The 20,159-nt window shown below is 50.5% G+C and overlaps 1 protein-coding gene across 4 annotated transcripts in view; it reads right to left on the bottom strand.

Moving 5' to 3' along the window:
- The window catches only part of ITSN1 (intersectin 1), a 192,368-nt gene that overhangs the window by 30,061 nt on the left and 142,148 nt on the right, over positions 1–20,159 (bottom strand). For 2 of the 4 annotated variants that reach the window (XM_031459257.2, XM_031459251.2), the window contains 2 exons: positions 2,905–3,026; positions 992–1,098 (listed from right to left, as the gene is read on the bottom strand). In XM_031459257.2, the coding sequence (XP_031315117.2) occupies positions 992–1,098; positions 2,905–3,026 (229 nt within the window). Of the gene's footprint in view, positions 1–991; positions 1,099–2,904; positions 3,027–18,415; positions 19,908–20,159 lie in introns of those variants that run through there. The other 2 variants (XR_004139034.2, XM_031459266.2) reach the window with 2 other exon arrangements.

Here is a 20,159-nt window from a genome sequence, read left to right as displayed (position 1 = left end):
TGAGTACTTGCCTTCTAGAACACACAGAGAGAAGACATTATATTTTTTCTTCTCATCCATTGCTCTGAACCTCTCTCTCCATCCCTTCCTCCACTCCCAAACACACTCCGGAAAGTGAGGACCTGAAATTGCTTTATAAAAACGCAGGGACCACATTTAGGAAATAACTGCTTCCCAGTTACATGGATCCAGAGATGAGGGATGGACGCAAGTTCACTGGGCCTGAGCTTCCCCAGCTCCCAGTATCACCATGGACTTCATCTCTAGCAAGAGATGTGATACTGAGGGCCTGCTGGACATGGAATTGAAGGGGTTTTATTTTGGGGGTTTTTTTTGTTTGTTTGTTTGCTCTTTTGTTTTTAAGAACTGGAAAGGCCTTTGTGAGGATGTAGTCCAATCCCTTCATTTTACAGGTGGGGAAACAGGATGGGCAGTGAATTGGGCCCCAAACCCAGGTCTCTTGACTCCTGGCCCATCAGCTGCCTCAGAAAACTTAAAAAGGCATAAAATATCTACTGCTCCAGGCCAGCTTCTCAGGGGAGGATCCTGAGAACTGCCACTGACCGTGGGTGTGAACAGCTCCACTGTTTTCAGTCTTCAGGAGTCAAGAAAGTCTCAGTAATCCCCCAGTGGAACCTGAGTCTGAGGGAAGGCGCTGGGGGCTGAGGAGGGGGCTGTCCCCACCCCGGATGGAGCTGGCCAGTGATCCAGAGCCAGGATCTGCCTAGCTCTGTTCATTCTAGAACCACAGTAAAAGCATGAACTGGGATGCTGAGCAATTTATTCTCCTCAGTGAAAAATTTGGGGTGCATTTCCAAGAAAGAAAGCATCAGGGTGAAAAAGAGTGATGGTGCTCGTAAGTGGAAATGAGGGAGAACGGCAGGAAGGAACACAGGGCGCATGCAGAGAGGGGCACACGGAGGACCACGCAGGAGCTAGTGTGTAAGGGCGGCGGGCAGGCGAGGCGGGGGATTAGCAAGGAGAGGCTTACTTCAGTAGTTTGATATTACACATAATCAGCTCCTTCCAGTTAACAAAAATCATAGCACCCTCTTTTTCTGTCAGCAGCTCAGACTCCATCAGGGGTTTCTGAAAGATCTACAGATGCAGAAAACGAAGCAGTTCAGAAAGCAAACAGTTAGCTTGAAACTCAAACACACGCACACACTGATCTGTTCAGAGCGATGGGAGGGACCAAGGCATCTGCAGCTTTGCTGGGAGGCCCAGGAGCTGCAGAGTTTTGAAGCAGGTGGTCCCCCCTCTGCCTGGGGACGTTGTTGGGGGGGGTTCCATCAGGTCCACACTGTTTCACCAGGAGTCCCACTAAATTCTGGAGGACAGACCTCAACTCCACCAGGATTCAGCGGTGGAACTGGACAAAAGCACTCAGGCTCTCACCTGCCACAGTGAGGAAAGGGGCACAGTGGAGAAATGGGGGGCTGAGAGAGGTACGAGGTGGGGGTGGCTCCCGCATCCCTGCCCCCAGCTGCACAGACAAGTCTTGGGAATTCCAGGGGAGCAGCCCAGGCACCTGGGCCTCCAACTAGCAGCCTTGGGGCAACAGACTCCACTGCTCTGCCCTGAGCCTGGGCTGGGCCTGGGACAGAGCCAGCACGAGCACGCCCAGTTCAGGGGTGGGCGTGGCTCCTCTCCTGGACTCCAGGAAATAAAGGAGCCCCCCTGATCTCTGGGTGGTGGAACAACTCGCAGTAAATCACAGATCTCAGCTGAGCCCCACATGGTGAGCCCCTGCCTAGAAAGAGGCCGCATCTGCCATTGGAGGCCAGGCGTTCTTTGGAAGGTTCCTTAGGGATGGGGACAGCCTGTCTTTAAAATAAACTGGCTGGACCGAGGCCGATCCCTGGGAGCCCTTGTCTCATGAGTCCGTAGCTGATGTTGATCCTGGCACACACCTGGCCACTGTACAAGGTGCCACATCGAAGGGGGTGACACTCATATCCTAGACACCCGAGACTGTATCTTTAGTGACAGTCATGTGTCTTGAGAAAGGGGCACTGTTTTGCACCAATGCTTCCTAAGTGTTAATGGTGGCCTTGGGGGCTGTCAGCCCACCCTGCCTCCTGTACTCATGCAACACTGGGTCCCCGAGCCATGTCTCTCCCGGTTGTGAAGACAATCAGAGGAGGTGGTTTCACACCTGCTGTGGGTGGGAGGGGTCCCAAACTTATCACAGTACTTTGTAAACTGTTGGGTGACTCTGACGTCCAGCTCTGCAACCCCCGGTTTCCTAATATGACAGCCTCCCATATGTGTGGACCAAATGCTTCCTGAAAAGCAAGGGTTCCCAACTCTGCATCTCCCCATCCTCTGGACCAGGTGCCCAAGGCCCTTCAACAGCTCCCTGGAAGGAGAGACAAAACGAGGCATCATCTAGGACGGAGGGCACACAGGACCCCAGGAGGAAACATCTTCATTCTCTGCAATAGATTTTTCTGGAGGGAGGGGGTGATACGTAGCACGAGGAATAATCAAGATATCAGCCAGGGGGCTGCCATTTTCAGATGCTGCCGCCCCTGAGGACCAGGGAGGTGATGGCACTTCCTCTGCAGCATCAACTAGTTGGTGGCCGAGCAGCAAGTTCTCTGAGTGGAGCCCGACTCCCACTGCACAGCCCGCATGTCTGTTTCTGTGCACCCCTCATGGGATCATCTGTCCTTCGTCTGCAGAGATCCCTGGACACAGAGTTGGCCATGGATGAGAATATCACCATCTTCTCTTGGGTAAGACTCTCCTATGTGATTTACCGTCTAGATGGTCCCATGCATCAGAAAGCTTCTCACACTGGGAATCCAGACACAGGCCTCCTTGACAGCCTCCCCCACCCCACCCTCTGCCAGGGCCCTGTCCCCACTCCCCAACCTGGGCACCCGCAGTGGCCCTCACCTCTGTGACCAGCTGCAGGTCATTCACGTAGTTCTCCTCCGTGACAATGAGCTCGTGGATGTATCCCTGTCGCTTCCTCTCAGTTGGGGTCAACATATCCAGGAGATGTAAGTCTGAACACCCTGCAAAACACAACCATTAGGACAGTTTAGTCCAGGTCTGGGGAAGCCCTGTCCAGCTTCACAGGGAAGACCCCCAGGGTCCTCACGGCTGCCGGGCCCTGTGGTCTCACTCTAGTCAGACAGTGTTGTGGGTTGAATGCTGTCCCTTAAAAAGACATGTCCAAGTCCTACCCTAGGTACCTGCGAAGGTGACCTTACTTGGAAATAAAGGTCTTTGCAGATGCAATCAAATTAAGATGAAGTCATAGTCAATTAGGGTGGGCCCTAGTCCAATATGACTGGTGTCCTTTTATAAGAAGATGACAGAGAAAGACAGAAGGAATGCCATGTGACGACAGAGGCAGAGATTAGAGTGACGCATCTGTGAGCCAAGGAACGCCAGGGATTGCCAGCAGCATCAGGAGCTACAGGCGTGGAGCAAATTCCCCCCGGAAGCCTTCAGAGGAACGTGACCTTGACAAAACCTGGATTTTGGATGTCTTCCCACCAGAACTATGAGCAAATATATGTCTGCTGTTTTAAGCCACCCGGTTTGTGGTCTTTTGTTACAGCAGCCCCAGGAAACTAATACAAACAGAACACTCCAGCTTCATCAAAACCACTGAAATAGTGTTAAGAGAGAAGACTTAGTAACAATTGGCCAACATTTCCTGAGGGTTCACACCATGACAGGTGCGGTACCAGGAGTGGTACACGGACAGCTGTGTTTAATGCTCACATGGATACTACAATTTTCTCCATGTTACAGACGGGAAACTGAGGCTTAGAGGGGTTGCCTCACCCAGGGTCTCTCAGCTGGGTGGTAGTGAAGTCGAGATGAAACCCCGACACTTTGACCCCAGAAACTAGGCTCTACCCCAGATCACTACTGTGGGTCCGAGCTACAGGAGGCCATACAGTTACCCTGAGGTTGGTTTTTGGAGGATGAAGTGGTTATCCTGATGGGCCGGGGGCCAGGGCAGATGTGGGGCACATCCGGACAATGATGGGCAAATTCTCTTGGACCAGGTGCTGCCCTGCACCCAGACGCTAACTCAAAAACCTGCAGGTGGGCAGGAAACCCCTCCAGGCACAGACAGCCAGTCACCACTGCAGCCACAGGTACCCAGGGAGTGGGCTCTGCTGACTGAAATGGTGCACGCACAGGAGGTGGTACCTGCGCTGGCCTCTGCTCCCTTAGCTGGATATTTGGGATTTGCTTGCCTCAAATGTTTTCAGGTTATAGGCAGAGGCTGCCCCCTGACACAGGCACACTGGAATGAGGGATGGGGAAGCTCGGCTCTAGGCAGCACCTCTCATGCAGGCCTGGACCCACCTCTTCCAGACAGTGGGCCCTCCATCCCCGTCCATTCTATCAGGGGTTCTTTGTTTAATCACCAAAACCAGATGTGTAAAGTAGACTGGGAGGTGTCTTGGATGTAGGTGGGGGTGAGAGCTCTGAGTCCCATTCATTTGCTTTTCTCATCCCTTCTTCTCCCCACAAGGGGGCGCCATAGAGCACAGAGCAAAACCACCTACTGGAAACCAGTGGTTCTTAGACTGGGGTCTCCAGACTGGGAGCTTATTAGAAATGCAGATTCTCAGCCCCTGATGAATAGACTATGTGAAGTCAGGGCCTGGAATGTGGTTTAACAAGCTCTCCAGGTGACTTTTTAGGGATACTAAAGTTTGAGACGCCTGTTCTGAACTCTCAGGGGTTCCTCAGAGTTTCCATCTTCCCCCGAGAGAGTTTCTAGGCTCATGACTGATCTAGTCTAGACGCTGGAAGCTTCTGCAAATAGAATGATCCCTCTGAGTGAATGATATCACAGGCTTCTTGGTAAATGCTTCACTGCGCCAGAGATTAACTCCAAGCTGGGGTGCTTTAAGCCTCCAGTTTTGTCCCCTCCCCTGGCTAAATGCCCTTTCTAGAATGCTGTAGCTTCTCTTCCTGGGACAGGACAGTCCCAGGATGGGCAGATGGATGCTGGGGAAGCATCAAGGATGTGCCATCATTATGTTAACACCCTCCACACCCATCCATCCGAGACCTCACTCAAAGCCACTGCAGTGCAGCCAAACTGTAATTCCTCAGGGCTATGAATCTTCACGCAGGTCTGCAGACATTTCTGGAAACTGGGTCTTTGGCTCAGTCACCAGCTTGGCCCAGCTGTCCATCCTGTCTCAGTGCGTTGATTGTGTTTTATTAAAACAGTTGCGTTGACAGTGAATTCCAAGGAAGGAAGCAAGTCATGATTGCTCACTGGTTGGGCTGATCCAGCCTCTGCTGAGCTGCTGCGTGAGCCCGGGTTGACGGGAAGCTGAGTGATGTTCCCAGTTTCTTTGTCTTTCATTGGAAAGCCACCCAGGAAACACTCTCGAGTTCGGGCAGAAAATGCCTGCCCTATTCTTGCCAAAGTTTCCTGTTAGTGAGTCCAAAGGCCCAGGACTAAGGCCATTTCTTGTTAAAGGGTAGAATATACATTGCATTAGAGATTTGTATGAACTCAGGGAAGTCTCCCCTGGAATTTTCCAGGACATTCCTTTCTGCAGGGATATCAGAATATTGGTACAGAGAAGCAGTTCTAAAACTCACCTCACAAATACTGTGCAGTGACGTTTGCAGGGACACAAACATCAGGCTAGTAGTGGACACTGGTTGGATCAGTCTTCCGAACATCCCCATAGGTCACAATTTCCCTTGGAGAATCTGGTGGATGCTACAAACTCTTGCCCCAGAAAACATATGTGTACAATGCACACAATATACACACTCATTTTGCACACAATTTTATAGGGTTCACAGGCCCTCTTGAAGCTTGTTCATAGACCTCATTCATTCATTCATGTGACAAATATTTACTGATGTCCTACCACAAGTCTGGCACTAACTGTGCTGTGCGCTGCAGATTCATGGTGGAAGAAGAGAAGTGCCAGCCCCCTAGAGCATACAGCTAAGAACCCTGGAGTCCTCCGCTGGGGGCAGTATCGCGTCCCCCTCCCCACCTTCACTGCCACAGGCTGAAGATGGTACTGCGCCCCACCAGGTTGAGGCTTGCACTGCACCCACCCCCGCCATGTCCACGCTGAGAATGACTTCTTGGCTGTCGTAATGACTGGAGGTGGCTGCTGGAATTTGGTGGGCTGAGCCAGGACTCTAGATGACCTGCAATACACAGGACCGAGAGAGGCCCACCTCAAATGCCAATAGCACCCCACTGAGAAACGGGGACATTCCTAGAAGTGGACAACTCTGCAACAAGGATGGTGCACATGATCAGAGACACATAAAGTGACTAAGGAACCGGACACAAGGACCTGTGAGGAAAGATGACAGGAGCTGGCTTGTTTGGGACTTTAAAAGTTCATTCTTCTGAGTCTTCAAGATTTACACACTGTGGTTTTGAAGAAGCTCAGAGCCAGAGCAACTGCAGAAGGTCCAGGATGGATGTGGGCCATTGGTCCAACAATTCCAGGTGCCAGGGCCAGTTCAGGGTGAACTGAAAGTCTCCTGCTCGTGGGGGTTGGGGATTACGAGGAGGTTTGGGCAGCGCCAGCTTTTGTTCAGTCGACCCAGCAGGCTGAGAAGTTTGGGAGGCAGTGCTGTGTGAGTCTGGGCTACTTGCCCCAATAAATTCCATCCTAAGTTGGCCCCCCTAAAAGCCTGCCTGGAGGCAGAGGGGTGGTCCAGGTGGCCTCTCCAGCACCCAGGACATAATGAAAAACAAAGATTTTGTGGGGGAGATTCGTCTCAGGATTATATGCCAATGATGTTGGCTTGGAATCATCTTTTTAGCTACTGAACTGACCCCATAGGATGCCGTTTTAAAAATTCTTGCTGGTGAATGCCAGACCAAGTGAACTATTAAAGACTTGAAACCGGCGCTTTGAACTCAAAAATATCCTTCCTTTGAAAATTTAATACTTAGAAAAACAAGAGAGTTTTAAAACTCCATTATTCAGAGCAGGGTAAATGGAAAAGACATTTCAAATAAGAGAGCTTTCTTTAGGGGTGGAGGGACGTGGTCTTTCTCTCCTTTGGGAACCAGAATAAACACAGTTTGCTGGCTTCCTTTCCCAGTGAAAAATGAGAGGGTAAAACACGGCAAATAAATTTCATGGACATCTCGGTGGGATGGAGGGGTTCTTATAACTAACTATAATCCACTCGCAGCTGAAATAATATTGCAAATGACTTCAGGCAGTTAAAAATGATCCCCAATTACAACCCACATAAAATTCCTAATCTATGTGCTGTCTCTTACAATTTTGTATAGTTAGACACATTTACAGAACAGAGAGAGCCACGGTGTCCCTCTGCAAGGATCTGAGTCTGGGCCACTGGAGAAAAGCAGGGGAAAATCTTACCCCAAAAGACCAGTCTTGTCTCCTCAGTGGGACACTCTACATATGAACAGCATAATCTAAATAAATTGCTTTATTACAAAAATCATGCGTGAACACATGCTTTCTATAAACAGTTCAAAAGATGCAGAATATTTAGAGTAAAAAGCAAGTGTTGCCCCTCTCCATACACCCAATCATTCCACTTCCTTTCCCAACAGGGACCATCATTTTTAAAACCAAACCAGGCCCCACAGCAAGCTGGCCACAGAGCAAAGCAAATAAACAGGACTCATTCCTGCTATGAAAGGGCCAAAATATACTGTAAGATGGTCAATAAATATGCATTAACTTTCCCTGAAGTCCAAGAGACACAGAAATAAGCAAGATAATGTCCTTGTCCTCAGGAAACTCACGGCGGTGGGGGAGACTCGACATGAAAATTAAATTCACAATAGCAAGCAATAAAGAACAGGCCTGCGGGCTGTGTGTGCCCATGGTGGAGGCTGCAGGAACACAGAGGAGTTGATGCTCTCTGTCCTGATGGAGGAAGCTTCTACGAGGACTTGGTCCTCCCTGCGCTGGGTTTCTACGTGGCCAGGGAGGATGGGGCCATTAGATTGGGGGTGTGGGGCCAGCATGCCAGGTGAATGCAGAGATGCTGTGGAAGATAAGGTGGGAAGCCGATTACAGGGGTTGTGATGCTGGAGGGATGGGAAAGGACAATACAGAAGCTTGGGTGATGGTTTTCCATCTTTGAGGGAAAGGATCTACCGATGTCTCTGGGGACATTCAGCCCAAATCTTCCGGCTGAGTGGCCCTGGTCAGCAGGATACACATTAATGGGGCCTGTGGAGCTCTCATCCACACAGGAGGCTACTCCAAGTTCGGCCTGAATGTGGGAAACCATCCTTGCCGATTTGCAGTCACCTCGTAAGGGGCACCAGGCACCTTGTCATCAGTCTCCGAGACCTCAGAGTTGCAAATCCCTAAGACTGGATTGTTAGGGGGTGGTTAGAGAAGCCAGGTGGGCGCGGAGGCCTGTGGTGAGAGGTGGGGGACGTTCCACCTGATGGCACCAAAGACCCCCTGTGCGCTGCCTGGTGAGCCTGGCACCCTCTCCAGCCTGTCCTGGGACTCACCAGGGACTTCCACTCAGCTGCACTCAGTCATAACCCTGAAGCTCCAAACTGCCAATGTGGTTTCCAGATATGCTTACATTTCTCCCAAGAAGGGGAATCCAGCCTACCTGGGCCACTAGGCAGTTTAATGACTGTTGAGATGTGGCAAAAATCAAATTATTCTCAGGAATAAGTCATCTCTTCATTTTGCATAAATAAGAATGTTCGTGAAACTAACATTGTAAACCAACTACACTTCAATAAAATTTTTTTTTAAAAAGAATGTTAGTAATTTTTTTAAATCAAAAACATATCAACCCTGGCTTTATAAGCGATGCTGGAATTCCTGGCGCTGTGTCCGATGCCCTATGGTATGCATTTGTTAGCTCCTTCCTGGCCCCGTTTATGTCTCTATCCTTATTTTTCTTTCTTTCTGAGTTCCTGCTTTCAATGTGCGCTATCCCACAGTATTTTTAGGGTTGTTAGTGGCAACTGTAAATAAATTCTTTGGGAACACAGGGTATTGGGTGTTAGAAGTCCAAACACATTTTTATTGCAATATGAGGGAGGAGGCAGTAGTTCTGACTAGATGGATCTGGGAATATTTTCCAGAGGAGGACGAATTTGAGTTGGACTTCATCAGGCAAATGTCAGGGTGGGGAGGAGGGAGGGATCCAAGCAGGGGAGCAGTCAGAGAAAAGGGGAGTAAGGACGGAGTGGCGGAGCCAGGAGGCAGGTGAGGAAGAGAGAGAAGCAGATGCTGGGGCCCAGGGAGGAAGGCAAGTTGACACTGAATGCTTCTTCGAGCCACAAAGTTCCAAGCACTATAGTTCATGGACTCGTGGCATCCTCACCAATAATCCTACGTGGTAGCTTCTGCTGTTCATCTCATTGAACCAACAGGGAAACTGAGGCACAGAGAAGTTAAGTAACATGCCAAAGCCTCAGTTAATGAGGCGCAGAGGGAATCCGACCCCGGAGTTCTCATTCTTGACCACGGTGCCTCTCGCCTGGCTCGAAGGGAGGTGCATCAGTCAGCCGGGCTGCTGTAACAAAGTCCCACAGCCTAGGCGGCTTGGACCACAGAAGCTTATTGTCTCACAGGTCTGGAGGCTGGAAGTCCAAGATCAATGTGTCAGCAGGTCTGGCTTCTTGTGAAGCCTCTCTGCTTGGCCGGCCGTCTTCGCCCTGGGTCCTCCCACGGCCTTTCCCCCACGTGTGCTCATCCCCAGGGATGCTTTGTGCCCACTCCTCCTCTTCTCATTCAGGACACCAGTCAGATCAGATGGGGCCCACCCTGATGGCCTCATCTTAACAACTTCTTTAAAGGCCCCATCTCCAAATACAGTCATAGTCTGAGGTCTGAGGAATAAGGGTAAGGGCTTCAACACATGAGTTTTGGGGACTTACACTCAGCCCCTAACAGGTGGGGAAGCGCAGTCAAGGAGGTTCTGAGCAATGCAGCGAGGCCTCTGGATTGTCATCTTCGGCTGCGGAGGAAGGGAAGGTCTGGCTGTATTTCAGGAGGATCACCGTGGCAGCCGTGCGGAGGATGGAGGAGGGCCGCGGCCGTCGAGTTTGGCTGAACATCAGAATCACCTAAGGAGCTTTTAAAAAGCCCAGTGTCCTTGCTGTAACCCAGACGAATCGGATCCGACCGGCTGGGGTGCACCCCAGGTGCCTGTAATTTGCAAAGCTTCCAGGTGGTTCTGACGCAGAGCCGAGTGAGGGCCATGCCATGAGAGGGAAGCTTGCCTGGAAATCAAGGCACTTGGTGTGAAAAGGGAGCAATTTAGAAACTGGATCTGTCCAGGCACGTGCAGGATGACAGTGGCCACAGCTGCTGAACCAAATCCAGCCCAAGGCGGGTCACTCAAGCAACTTGTCCAAGGGGTGTGATGGCCGTAACCACAGAATGCCGTCCTCCAAGGCCAGCCACACCCCAGGGCCCAGAGGACCTCCGATGCTCTCTTCCTGGAGGCCCCACTGCCACCACCTGACCCCCAACTCTAGGGCTGGAGCTCGAGAGGTCACTCTGTCCAGTGACCTCATTTTACAGATGGGACAGTGGAGTCCAGAGACATATGATGACTTCTTTGATTAGGAATAAAACCTTTGCTCTCGCTGTCTTGGGAAGTGAAGACACACAAGGAAACCATGAGCTTTTTAAAGGGTGGGCCTGAGCGTGGTCCTCATCCATGGCTCTCCCAGTCCATTCCTGGATGACCTGGTTGGGAGGACACTCCTGTTCTTGGAGCTGGAGGCTGGCAGGGGCGGGCAGCAGCCAGGCTGGGTCAAGGCAGCTGGGTCTCCTCTGAAAATGACCTTGGCTGACCAGTCCCGGGGCAGCCCCAGCCCATGGGAGACTCTGGTCACCAAACCAGCTCTGGGCTGTCCACAAGGGCGGGTGTACTTCTCATCCCAAGGGAATTATCTTCACAGGCGTCTAAGGACAGCCTGCAGTCTCTCCTAACTTGGCAAACTGACCCCGCTGGAACACAAGAGACCACCTGAGCCCCGGGGCATCTCCTGCTCACCCTCAGCAACCGCAGAGATGTGCTCAGGTCCCTGCTTTCATGGAGCTTCCATTCTAGTGGAGGGGAGACAGAAAACCAAATACAAGATAAATACGTGGTATTCAGGGCGGCATACGAATGATGAGTAACAGGGCTTATGGTTGATAAGCTCATTTCCTGTTCTAGGGTCTTCCCACGTGGATTTGTCTTTTCAACAGTGGTGCCTTCCCAAGCACAGCTGGTGCAGGGGTCGAGGCCACACACGGTGGGAGACTGGACACAGGATGCGTCCTTTCCCTCCAGCCTAGCTGGGAGGTAAGGAGTGAGCCTGCGGAACAACAGGAGGGCAGCACAGGACGGTCCGCCACCGACACCTCCCGAGTAACGGCCATGAGCGAGCATCCTGGGTGACACACAAGTATGCGAGGCAGGTGTGCCCTCCAGTTTCTAAGAGGACAGGAAGACTGGGCATCATGCAAATTTAAGATACAAAGGGCGGTACCATCGCTACTTATTCGTGCTGCTACCATGTAGGTCTTCATGCACTAGAGCCTGGCTCCCAAGCAGCTCACAGCTTAATGAGACTGTCTGTGCATCAGTCTCCACCCACTCATCTTATGTATAATTAGTTAACTAAGATTCAGCAAGGAGCTCAGACATGGCAGGTTAGTGGAGCTGGCCAAGGCAGAGAAAGAAGGAGTGAGGTGGGCAGACAGAGGTGGGGAAGATGGGGTGAGGGCATTCTGGTGTGATGACCAGTGGTTTCAGCTTGATGCAAGAATCTTGGAGAGGTGGTGAAGAGACATGATAGACAGAAGGTCTGGTTAGGGAAGGCTCAACAGTCAGGGCGGGGCTGGATGATGGGGTCTGTGGACCCCGAGCCCATGCACCACCTCCCACCGGACATGCAGGCACAGGAGTCCTGGGAGGAAGACAACTCTGGGAGGTTGAGTCATGGGATCTCCAAGGTGGGGAAAGGCTCCGTGCCTGTGCTGTCTGTACACCCAGGATGCTGCAGTGGGGACCAGTGATGAGAGTGGACCTTTCCATCACGTAGTATGGGGGTCAGAGGAGAAAATTTTCAAGAGAGCCAGTTGGAAACCCACTGGGGCAACAACAGAAGCCTGGACTTTTTGTCTATGGCCATCGTGGCGACCTGAAAAGCAGCAGAACGAACTAGAAAGAACATCAGACCAGGATGCTGGGGACCAGCCCGGGACTTCACCTCTTCAAGCATCAGCATCTCCATCTGGAAGTTGGAGAGGCCATTGCCCCTGAACCCACAACCTCTTGTGATGCCGGAAACCTGGAAGGCTTTTAGATGACAGCAGCCACCTAACGGTGGTCCTGTCAGCACCTCAGAAAGGAAGGCCCTGCTTGAGGAAGGCTGAGCACAAATGGGCAAATAGGTAGGTACAAACGAGGAGAGGGCGGGGTGGGGGCTGCCGCACAGGCAGGAGGGAGCAGATCAAGCGGGGCCTTACAGAGCAACTGTAAGATGTGAGTCTCTATCCCACAAGGACAGGACTCCCCTGGCTGATTTTAAGCAGAAGTAGTTGGTTTTTAAAAATAGCTCTCCGCCCATGGCATGGAGAAGAGGCTGGAAGACGGCAAGCGTGGAGCAGATACCAGTTAGACTAGCGCATCCTTACGGGAGGAGCAGGAGAAACTCATCCACCCTCAGGGCCTTTGCACTGGCTGTTCCTGGGCCTTAGATGCTCTTCCCCTTGATGTTTGCCTGCCAACTCCTTCCCCGCAGTCGGACCTCGACCCCGCATGGAACGTCTCCGGAGAGGCCTTCCCAGGCCCTCACATCTGCTCTAGCCCTGGCCCTCTGTCACGCTTGGCCCATTTCATCCACCGCTAACTGAAATGGTTCTGCTCCTTCGTCTGCTGGTGGCCTCCTCCTGCTCCTCCAGGCTTCCAGAGAGCTGGAGCCCTGCCTGCTGCTGTTCCACTGAGCCTCATCACCTGTTCCCTGTTTCTCAGCAGAGATTCTCAGGGAGCAACAGCAGAGAAGCTGCTTGCTGGAAAACACAGGCAGGCTAGCCTCACAAGCAGTGTCCTGAGCCTTTGACATGCGGAGCAGGGGAGAGGGGGCGGGCAGAGGGAGAGGACGGGCAGATGTACTTCTGCCCCTTGAGGATGGGGTGGGGTGGAGGTTCCTGCCGGAGATCACGTCAGCAGAGGGTGGTTACTGTGGATTCAGATGTGGGGCGTCCTTCCCACGGGGCCCTCAGAACTCCAAGGTAACGCCCCAGAGAGGAGGGGGCATCCTGGCTTTGCTTCCTCTGCTGGGGCAGATGGTAGGCCTTGTGCTCTGCTGGAGGCCCAGCAAACAGGAGCAGAGGTGTCCAAGGCCCAAAGCTCTGGATCCTGAGAACACGGCGGGGTGTGCTCCTGCGGAGGGGGTGGTGGGAGAGAATGAACTTCCAGTCCTCAAGCGTGCTGGGGGTGGCTGCTCCGGAGACGGCGCTTTGGAGAAGCACCACCATGTGACACACATCCCGTATCCAAGCTGCACGGTTGCTTTAAAAAACAGCGAGCTCCTGGCATGTTTGGGGGCTGAACATTCCAGTCTTTGCTGGCAAGAGAACACAAGGCCACAGAATGCAGTGATGAGAAATAAAGGATCCAGTGACTCAATGCCTGTGTGACAGGTTTATTGTGGAGCGCTGCATGGGCCTGCCAGAGCAGGCCACAGACGTGACATTTAAAAGCCTCGTGCATTCCGTTGGCGCTGTCGGCCTCCCCGCTGCCAAGCAGCCGTGTGAGACACGGGGTGGCTTTGCCAGCAGTTCAGCCGAGGATGTGCGCAAGTCCCGAGTGTCCCTGCACATTTAGGGAGCACAGGAAGGCGTTGGAAAAAGCTGTTTGCTTCCACACGGGTGGGCCTCCTGCTAACAGAGAAGGGGCCCTGATTTGTGCACAAATGAATGAGGCGTCTGACAGTTTTAAGGGAAGCGGTCCAAATTTCTCTCTGAAATCTCCATCTGCAAAAGCATGTTTTCTGAAATGCTGCCTGGGTTTAATGCAAGAAAGCAGGAATCTGGTTAAATGGGTTCCGTGATGCTCACTGACTGGGCACAAATGCCCTTTTCTCCCCAGCAACAACGAGGCTAGTATCTACTGGGAGCTCGCTATCTGCCAGGCTCACTATCTACTACCTCTTCAGATGTAAAGGTGGAACCTGAAGCACGAAGAGGTTAAGTAATTTGCCCTCAGCCACACAACCCCCTGCTCTGAATCACCATCTTGCATGGCTTCCTTGCCTCTAACCGGGCCCAGGATACAGTCACTTTGATTGATCTCCAACACTTCCCTCTACTATCGTCCATGGGAAAATAAAATATTCCAAAATGTTAAGAGAAGTGAAGTCAAACATTAAACTGAACTTGTGGATAAGCTGTGTTATTCTATACGGCACCATGTTTTGCTGGCAGCCAAGAAATGAAAATTGAGAAGCTACGGTAACATGTGTTCTTAGGTTGGCACAGAGCGAGGGCATCTCTGGTAAGCCTGTGCCTTTGGATAGTCCGCCTGCAGTCAGGGTGAGAAGGACTAAAGGTTGAGGAGACCAGCTGCATCCTGAGCTCATACGTTGAAAGGTGCAGCAACGCACTGGGATTCTTCCCAACAGCTCCGAATTCCCACGGCAACCCCAGCGGTGGAGGGACCACACAAGGGAGGGGCAACTCACTGTCCATCTTTCCACAGATGCAGTCGCTGATTATGTGGAGGCAGGCGGCTCTGAGGCGCTGGCGGAGGTAGGGCTGTTCTTCTCAAAGGGCACCACGTGAAAGCGGACCAGCCAGAGAGTCTGGGAGCTGCCTTTGAGAATGTCACTGTAGCTCCCAGACCCTCCACGTCCTCAGCTACAATGTGCAGGGCATGTGCCCAGTGCTCTTCAAGATCTCAACTTTATCGAATGATCTGGGGGAGCATCTCTGCACGAACCTGCCCCCACCATAGACCTTGCCCTGTGTGGGGCCTGGACTGTGACAAGTGGGTCAATGTGCATGACTGTGTGTGGCAGGGACCGAGAGGGGAAGGGACAGCACAGGGCATGTAAGGGGAGTCCAGCTGTCCAGTCCTGAGTGAAGCAGCATCCTTAATGAAAAATGGCAGATCAAAAATGCCTCTCCCCATCCTGGGTCAGTTAGGGAAAAACCACATCCAGAGAAGGATCTGTCCAACTTTTAGAAACATGATGGGCTGAGTCAAAGGAAGGGACTCTTCCTCTTTTGAGGCTTGCGACATCATCTGATGCTACGTGCCAAGCAGATGTGGGAGCAGCAGCTGTCAGCCTCTGCCAGAATCTTCTACAGAGAGATGTTTGTCTGCTTGTTGGCTGTACTGGGAGCTCACCATTCACCCACTGTTACCAAACTACAGACGGAGGCATTTAAGTCACCTGTAGATCACTCTCTCTCCATGTCTGTCTCTCTCGCACACACATGCACACACGCGCACACACACACACCCCTACGCAGCCTGTTAACAACATAAAACAATAACATGGCAGCTTCTAAGAGGTAGAATACTTAACAGGAAGTTGCATTGACACAACAATTTTAGAGCTGACTCATTTTTACAAACAAAACCTGACATTTTGAGGACTCAAGTTATATCATTTAAATATGGCAGGGAGTTTCCAATTTAAAGAACAGAACCTCCCAGAGAGGCAATGGGGACCTCTGATCAGTAATCACCACACTCCAGAAAGCATTTCAGAAGTCTGTTTTTTAAAATATGTGGAGTTTTATTAAAGAGAGGCCCAAAAGGAGTCTGGCTACAGTGAAATATTCATATAAAGCTATCATGATCCTTGACTTTATTATGTTTCCCCAATCCTACCAGATCCAAAATATCAGACATTTTGAAGAAAGGGCTATTTTTCTGTGCAGTTTCGGGACTGTTGGCATTCCATGTAGTTTCCATAAAAATCCTCTCGGGTATTTTTGGAACTAAAAAGAGTGAATAGGATTAACTTACAATTTTGTGAGAAGAAAAAAATGAATATTCACTTTCTCTTAGAAGAGATTTTCTCTCTGCCAGGAAGCAGGAGTGACTGATTTGTTGGGCTCATTCCCCAGCTGAGATCTGGGCGGGTGCTTCCAGCGCCCAGGTTGGCACAGGGACCTGGCCCAGACACAGGTGGAGCCGCCTGGCATCCCTGGTCCTCAGCCTCCTGCAGAGACCAATGAACGAGAGACTTTGGGAGCAGCCCCTTCCAAGGAGACTGTTGGTTTTGGGAAGCTCACACCTAAAGGGGAAGGGAGTTGCAGAGACAGCTGGTCTCCTCTCCGAGGGTGATGTGCTGCGTGCCAAGAACTGGAAGTCAGCACTGTATTCTTGTTCACTAATCCTCGGACCCACCCACGCAACAGGAGTTTGCGAGCACCTAGCCTACTTGCATGTCCAGCGATCATACAGTGTATTAAGTTGAACTACATCAAATTGCCATTTTATAGGTAAGAAACAGGAATAACAGAAAATATTTCATATGACTAAACCCACCACTTCGAGGGTTTCCCTAGGCTGGTGTTACCGGGCTGTTGTGATGGCATCAGAGAAGGCGCAGAGAGCCCAGTCACCTTTGCTGTAGGAGTCTGGGCCTGCCCAGTTCCCTTCCAGGACAGGGGGTACACCAGTGTCCACTGCACGTGCAATGGTGTAATACTCGAACTTCACAGAGGAATGAACCCTTGCTTTACATCGGCTTCCCCCAAACACTGCTTTACACAGAGGCAGTCTGGGGCCCAGGCCACTTGGCCACCGTCAGCTCTCTGGGTCCTGTTTTGCAGGGCGGAGGCAGCCGGCCACGGGAAAGCAAGTCAAAACTGCAAAAGGAAGGCCTTCTTGTTTCTACTGTTCTTGTCCAGGCACCAGTGGGGCAAAACTGTGCCCAAAGTTCAGCTGCAAATGTATTCGCACAGAGCAGAACAGGAGGACATTAACCACGCACCCAGCGGGATGAGGCCAGGGTTTCTCAACCATGGTACTGGTGACATCTGGGCCTGCTCATCGTGGGGGACTGTCCTGTGCATCGTAGGGTGTTCAGCAGACTCCCCATCCCCTCCCCACGGGGTGCCGCAGTCCTCCCTCTGGTTGAGAAGCATGGGGTCAGCTGGATACTCTACAACTAAATGCAAACTGAATGATCTGTGAGGGGAAACAGCAATTTCCTGCGTCAGATTCGCAAATCCAGAAGATAGCCTAGAGGGACAACCTACGAGAGGGCACTGGAGAGGAAGTTACAGAGGGTGACGTTCACCTGGATAACGGCCTCCCTGCCTGCCAAATGCAAGCTGGAGAAGAAATGCCGACTTACACAGGTGAAGGGGCTCTGGCCAAGAGACGGGGCTTGCTACACCAGGGGGCAGGCTGGGGGACAGTGACGGGGATCTCTCCACCTGCCTCCGGGCCTCTGTGTGACATCTCTGCCTAAAACAGCCATTTCTCACTGTGGCCTCATCTGGCTCCTCCTCACCCTTCAGGTCTCCGCTTCAACATCCCTTTCTCCTGGAAGGCTTCTCTGCTCTCTCCCCGCGGACGCCCTCCCCGCCCCAAGGGCTCTGGGCATCGCGCTCAGTGCCACCTGGCATTCATATCTGCCCTCACACAGAATGTATCAGCTGATCACACCCCCCACCACATATATTCAGGTACACAAATTTATGCAGTTGTTTGGTTTTCTGCTTGTTCCTCCCATTAGCACATGGACTCCACGAGGACGGGGACCCTGACTCTACTGACGGAGCAGCACACTCTCCCCAGAACCCAGAGAGGCGTCCACACCCGGTGGCTCTCTCCCCTCAAATATCTGCTGAGTTGACGAAGGAAATCACTTTTCAGCTGAATGGCAGGGGAGGACCAATAAGCAAAGTTCATGAACGGAATCAAGCATGTGGCCATCGTAGCCAAAAGTTCCATCAACAGGTACACAGGTTTATTTCAGCAAAGGCCATAAGGCTGGAGTGTGCAAGACAGAAACAGATGGCGGACCACGGCATGGGAGAGATGCCATATTTACTCACGTATTTTTCGCATGTTCAATAGACTCTTATTGTGATACATTTTTTGGAAAAATGTTTTGTACTCTGAATCACACTGCACACCTGCCAACGTGTCCATAGAATTTACCGAAAGCCTGATGAGATAGTTGCTAAGCTGGGTGGTAGTTCTATCCTTCAAAACCAGTATTATGAGGGGTAACTGTCTGCATACTGATAGGGGCATGGGAGGGGGTGCGTTTCAAAGACGCAGGCGCTCACGGTGTCGGTATCACAATGGACACGTGGGCGGCAGGTCACAGGCTGACGTCTAGTCTGGTTCCCCGTCACCACTGCCAGGTGCCAACATCAAGAACACAGAGACATTTCCGTCTAACTTTTATATGAAGAATTTAATTATCTATACACATAACTAATTCAAAAGGTTGTATTACAGTTGTTAAAGCTGCAGGTTTATATATTTATATATTTTACATTCATGTTCATGAAAATACTGAAGTGCCAGGGAACAAGAAGACCCCGTTCCCTGCACCGTGTGAGCGGAGAAGGACCTCTGCACAATCGCCAGCACGGAATCCCCAAGGGGAGAGACAAAAACAGACCACTACTGTTAAAAAGTCATTAGTAGAACTGGTAGATGGTACTCGAGGCGCCCCTCTCCTGCCCACCCCACCCCGCTGTCTGTGCTGTTGGCAACGGCGTTTTTATTGAGAGCTTCCAACTAGTGTTTAAAAGACAAACATGGCTTCAGCTACAACACATCCAACACATCAACAGACCATGAGCTCCAATTCATATTAATCTGTAGAAATTCCACAGTCTAGTTAAAAAATGTAAACATTGGAAATTAATTGCAGGGAAACTATACATTCTTTCTTGTCAAAATTACTTGTTCAAAATATGTCATTCCATGAAAAGTAACTGGAATAAAACTTCATGTAACAGAGACTCAGAAGAGATTGCAGGTATCGTTGATCATGGCAACCTCCATGGTGTTGTCTACTGATTTATGGTATGAAAACACACAAAATTAAAAACCCAAAACAGGAAACACCAGAACTCAACCGGATAAATCTGAGACCGAACAAAAACACAGGTGCTTTCTCATGTGGCTACAAGGTCACTGTGCAAAATAAAATTAATGCAATATGATCAGAGCATCATACAAGGTAGTAGCTTTTGCCATGGAAGGAACTAATTTCTTATGTACAGGATGTATTATTACATGTTCAACAAGGTACATCTGATACACACAAACAAGCACAAAACACCTTCTGTTTAATTGGCCTCATTCTACACGTCTTTAAAACAGATCTACTGAATTCCTCTGAGCTTCTACAGTAGGGGGTGAAAACCCAAACTACACAATTTAGTTGGTAACACTGGACAAAATGAAAAAAAAAAAATACATCAAGTCTCAGATTTATGGACATTTGGAACATTTTTTTTAATAGCACATGCAGCATTCCTTGATAGTGGGTCTTTTTGCAAAACCAAAATAGCAAAGAAGTAATTTATTTATGTATTTATTTATTGTTATTAAAAGGCTAAGATATTTATTTAAAAATAATTTGGAAAACTATTGAAAGCACCTGTGCAAAGGTGGGGGGAAGTCAATTTGAGTCACTAGGAAAGCCACAAAAGGACCCACTACCCTGTGTATTTTTGTAATTTTTGCTTCTATATCTGCAAGTAATAACTCGACATTGCCATCACATGCAACTAAAGTAAAATGAGGTAAACTGCTCTGCAGTGAGTTCTTCTACTCAGAAGGCAGTAGGTGATCATGCTGGAAGTCACATGATCAAGGCTGCATCTCCCAGCATCCCTCTGGGCAGTGATATGGGATAGTGGGTCTCTTTGAGGACTTTCAAGCCTGAGGGGGGGATGGACAACATATGATTCCTAGAAAAAGGAGGAAAACAACACATAAGCAAAACAAAACAATGAGCAAAATTCAAGCTAGGAAAATGAGTCAGGCATGTAAACAGCATGGTGCCAAAATGATTAAAAAGAAAAAAAAAAGGAAAAGGGGGAGGGGCGGGAGGGGTCATGCTACAGAAGGAATGATTATAAAAACAAAAACCAAAAAAAACCAAAAACCCCACGAGATAAAAGTCTTGCATTACAGAAGGTCTTCAAAGAGACTGTTGCGAA

This window comes from Camelus dromedarius, chromosome 2 (assembly GCF_036321535.1).
Source record: "Camelus dromedarius isolate mCamDro1 chromosome 2, mCamDro1.pat, whole genome shotgun sequence".
NCBI lineage: Eukaryota > Metazoa > Chordata > Mammalia > Artiodactyla > Camelidae > Camelus > Camelus dromedarius.
Note: the sequence above shows the minus strand (reverse complement) of the source record. Positions and strands in the feature narration are given on the sequence as shown.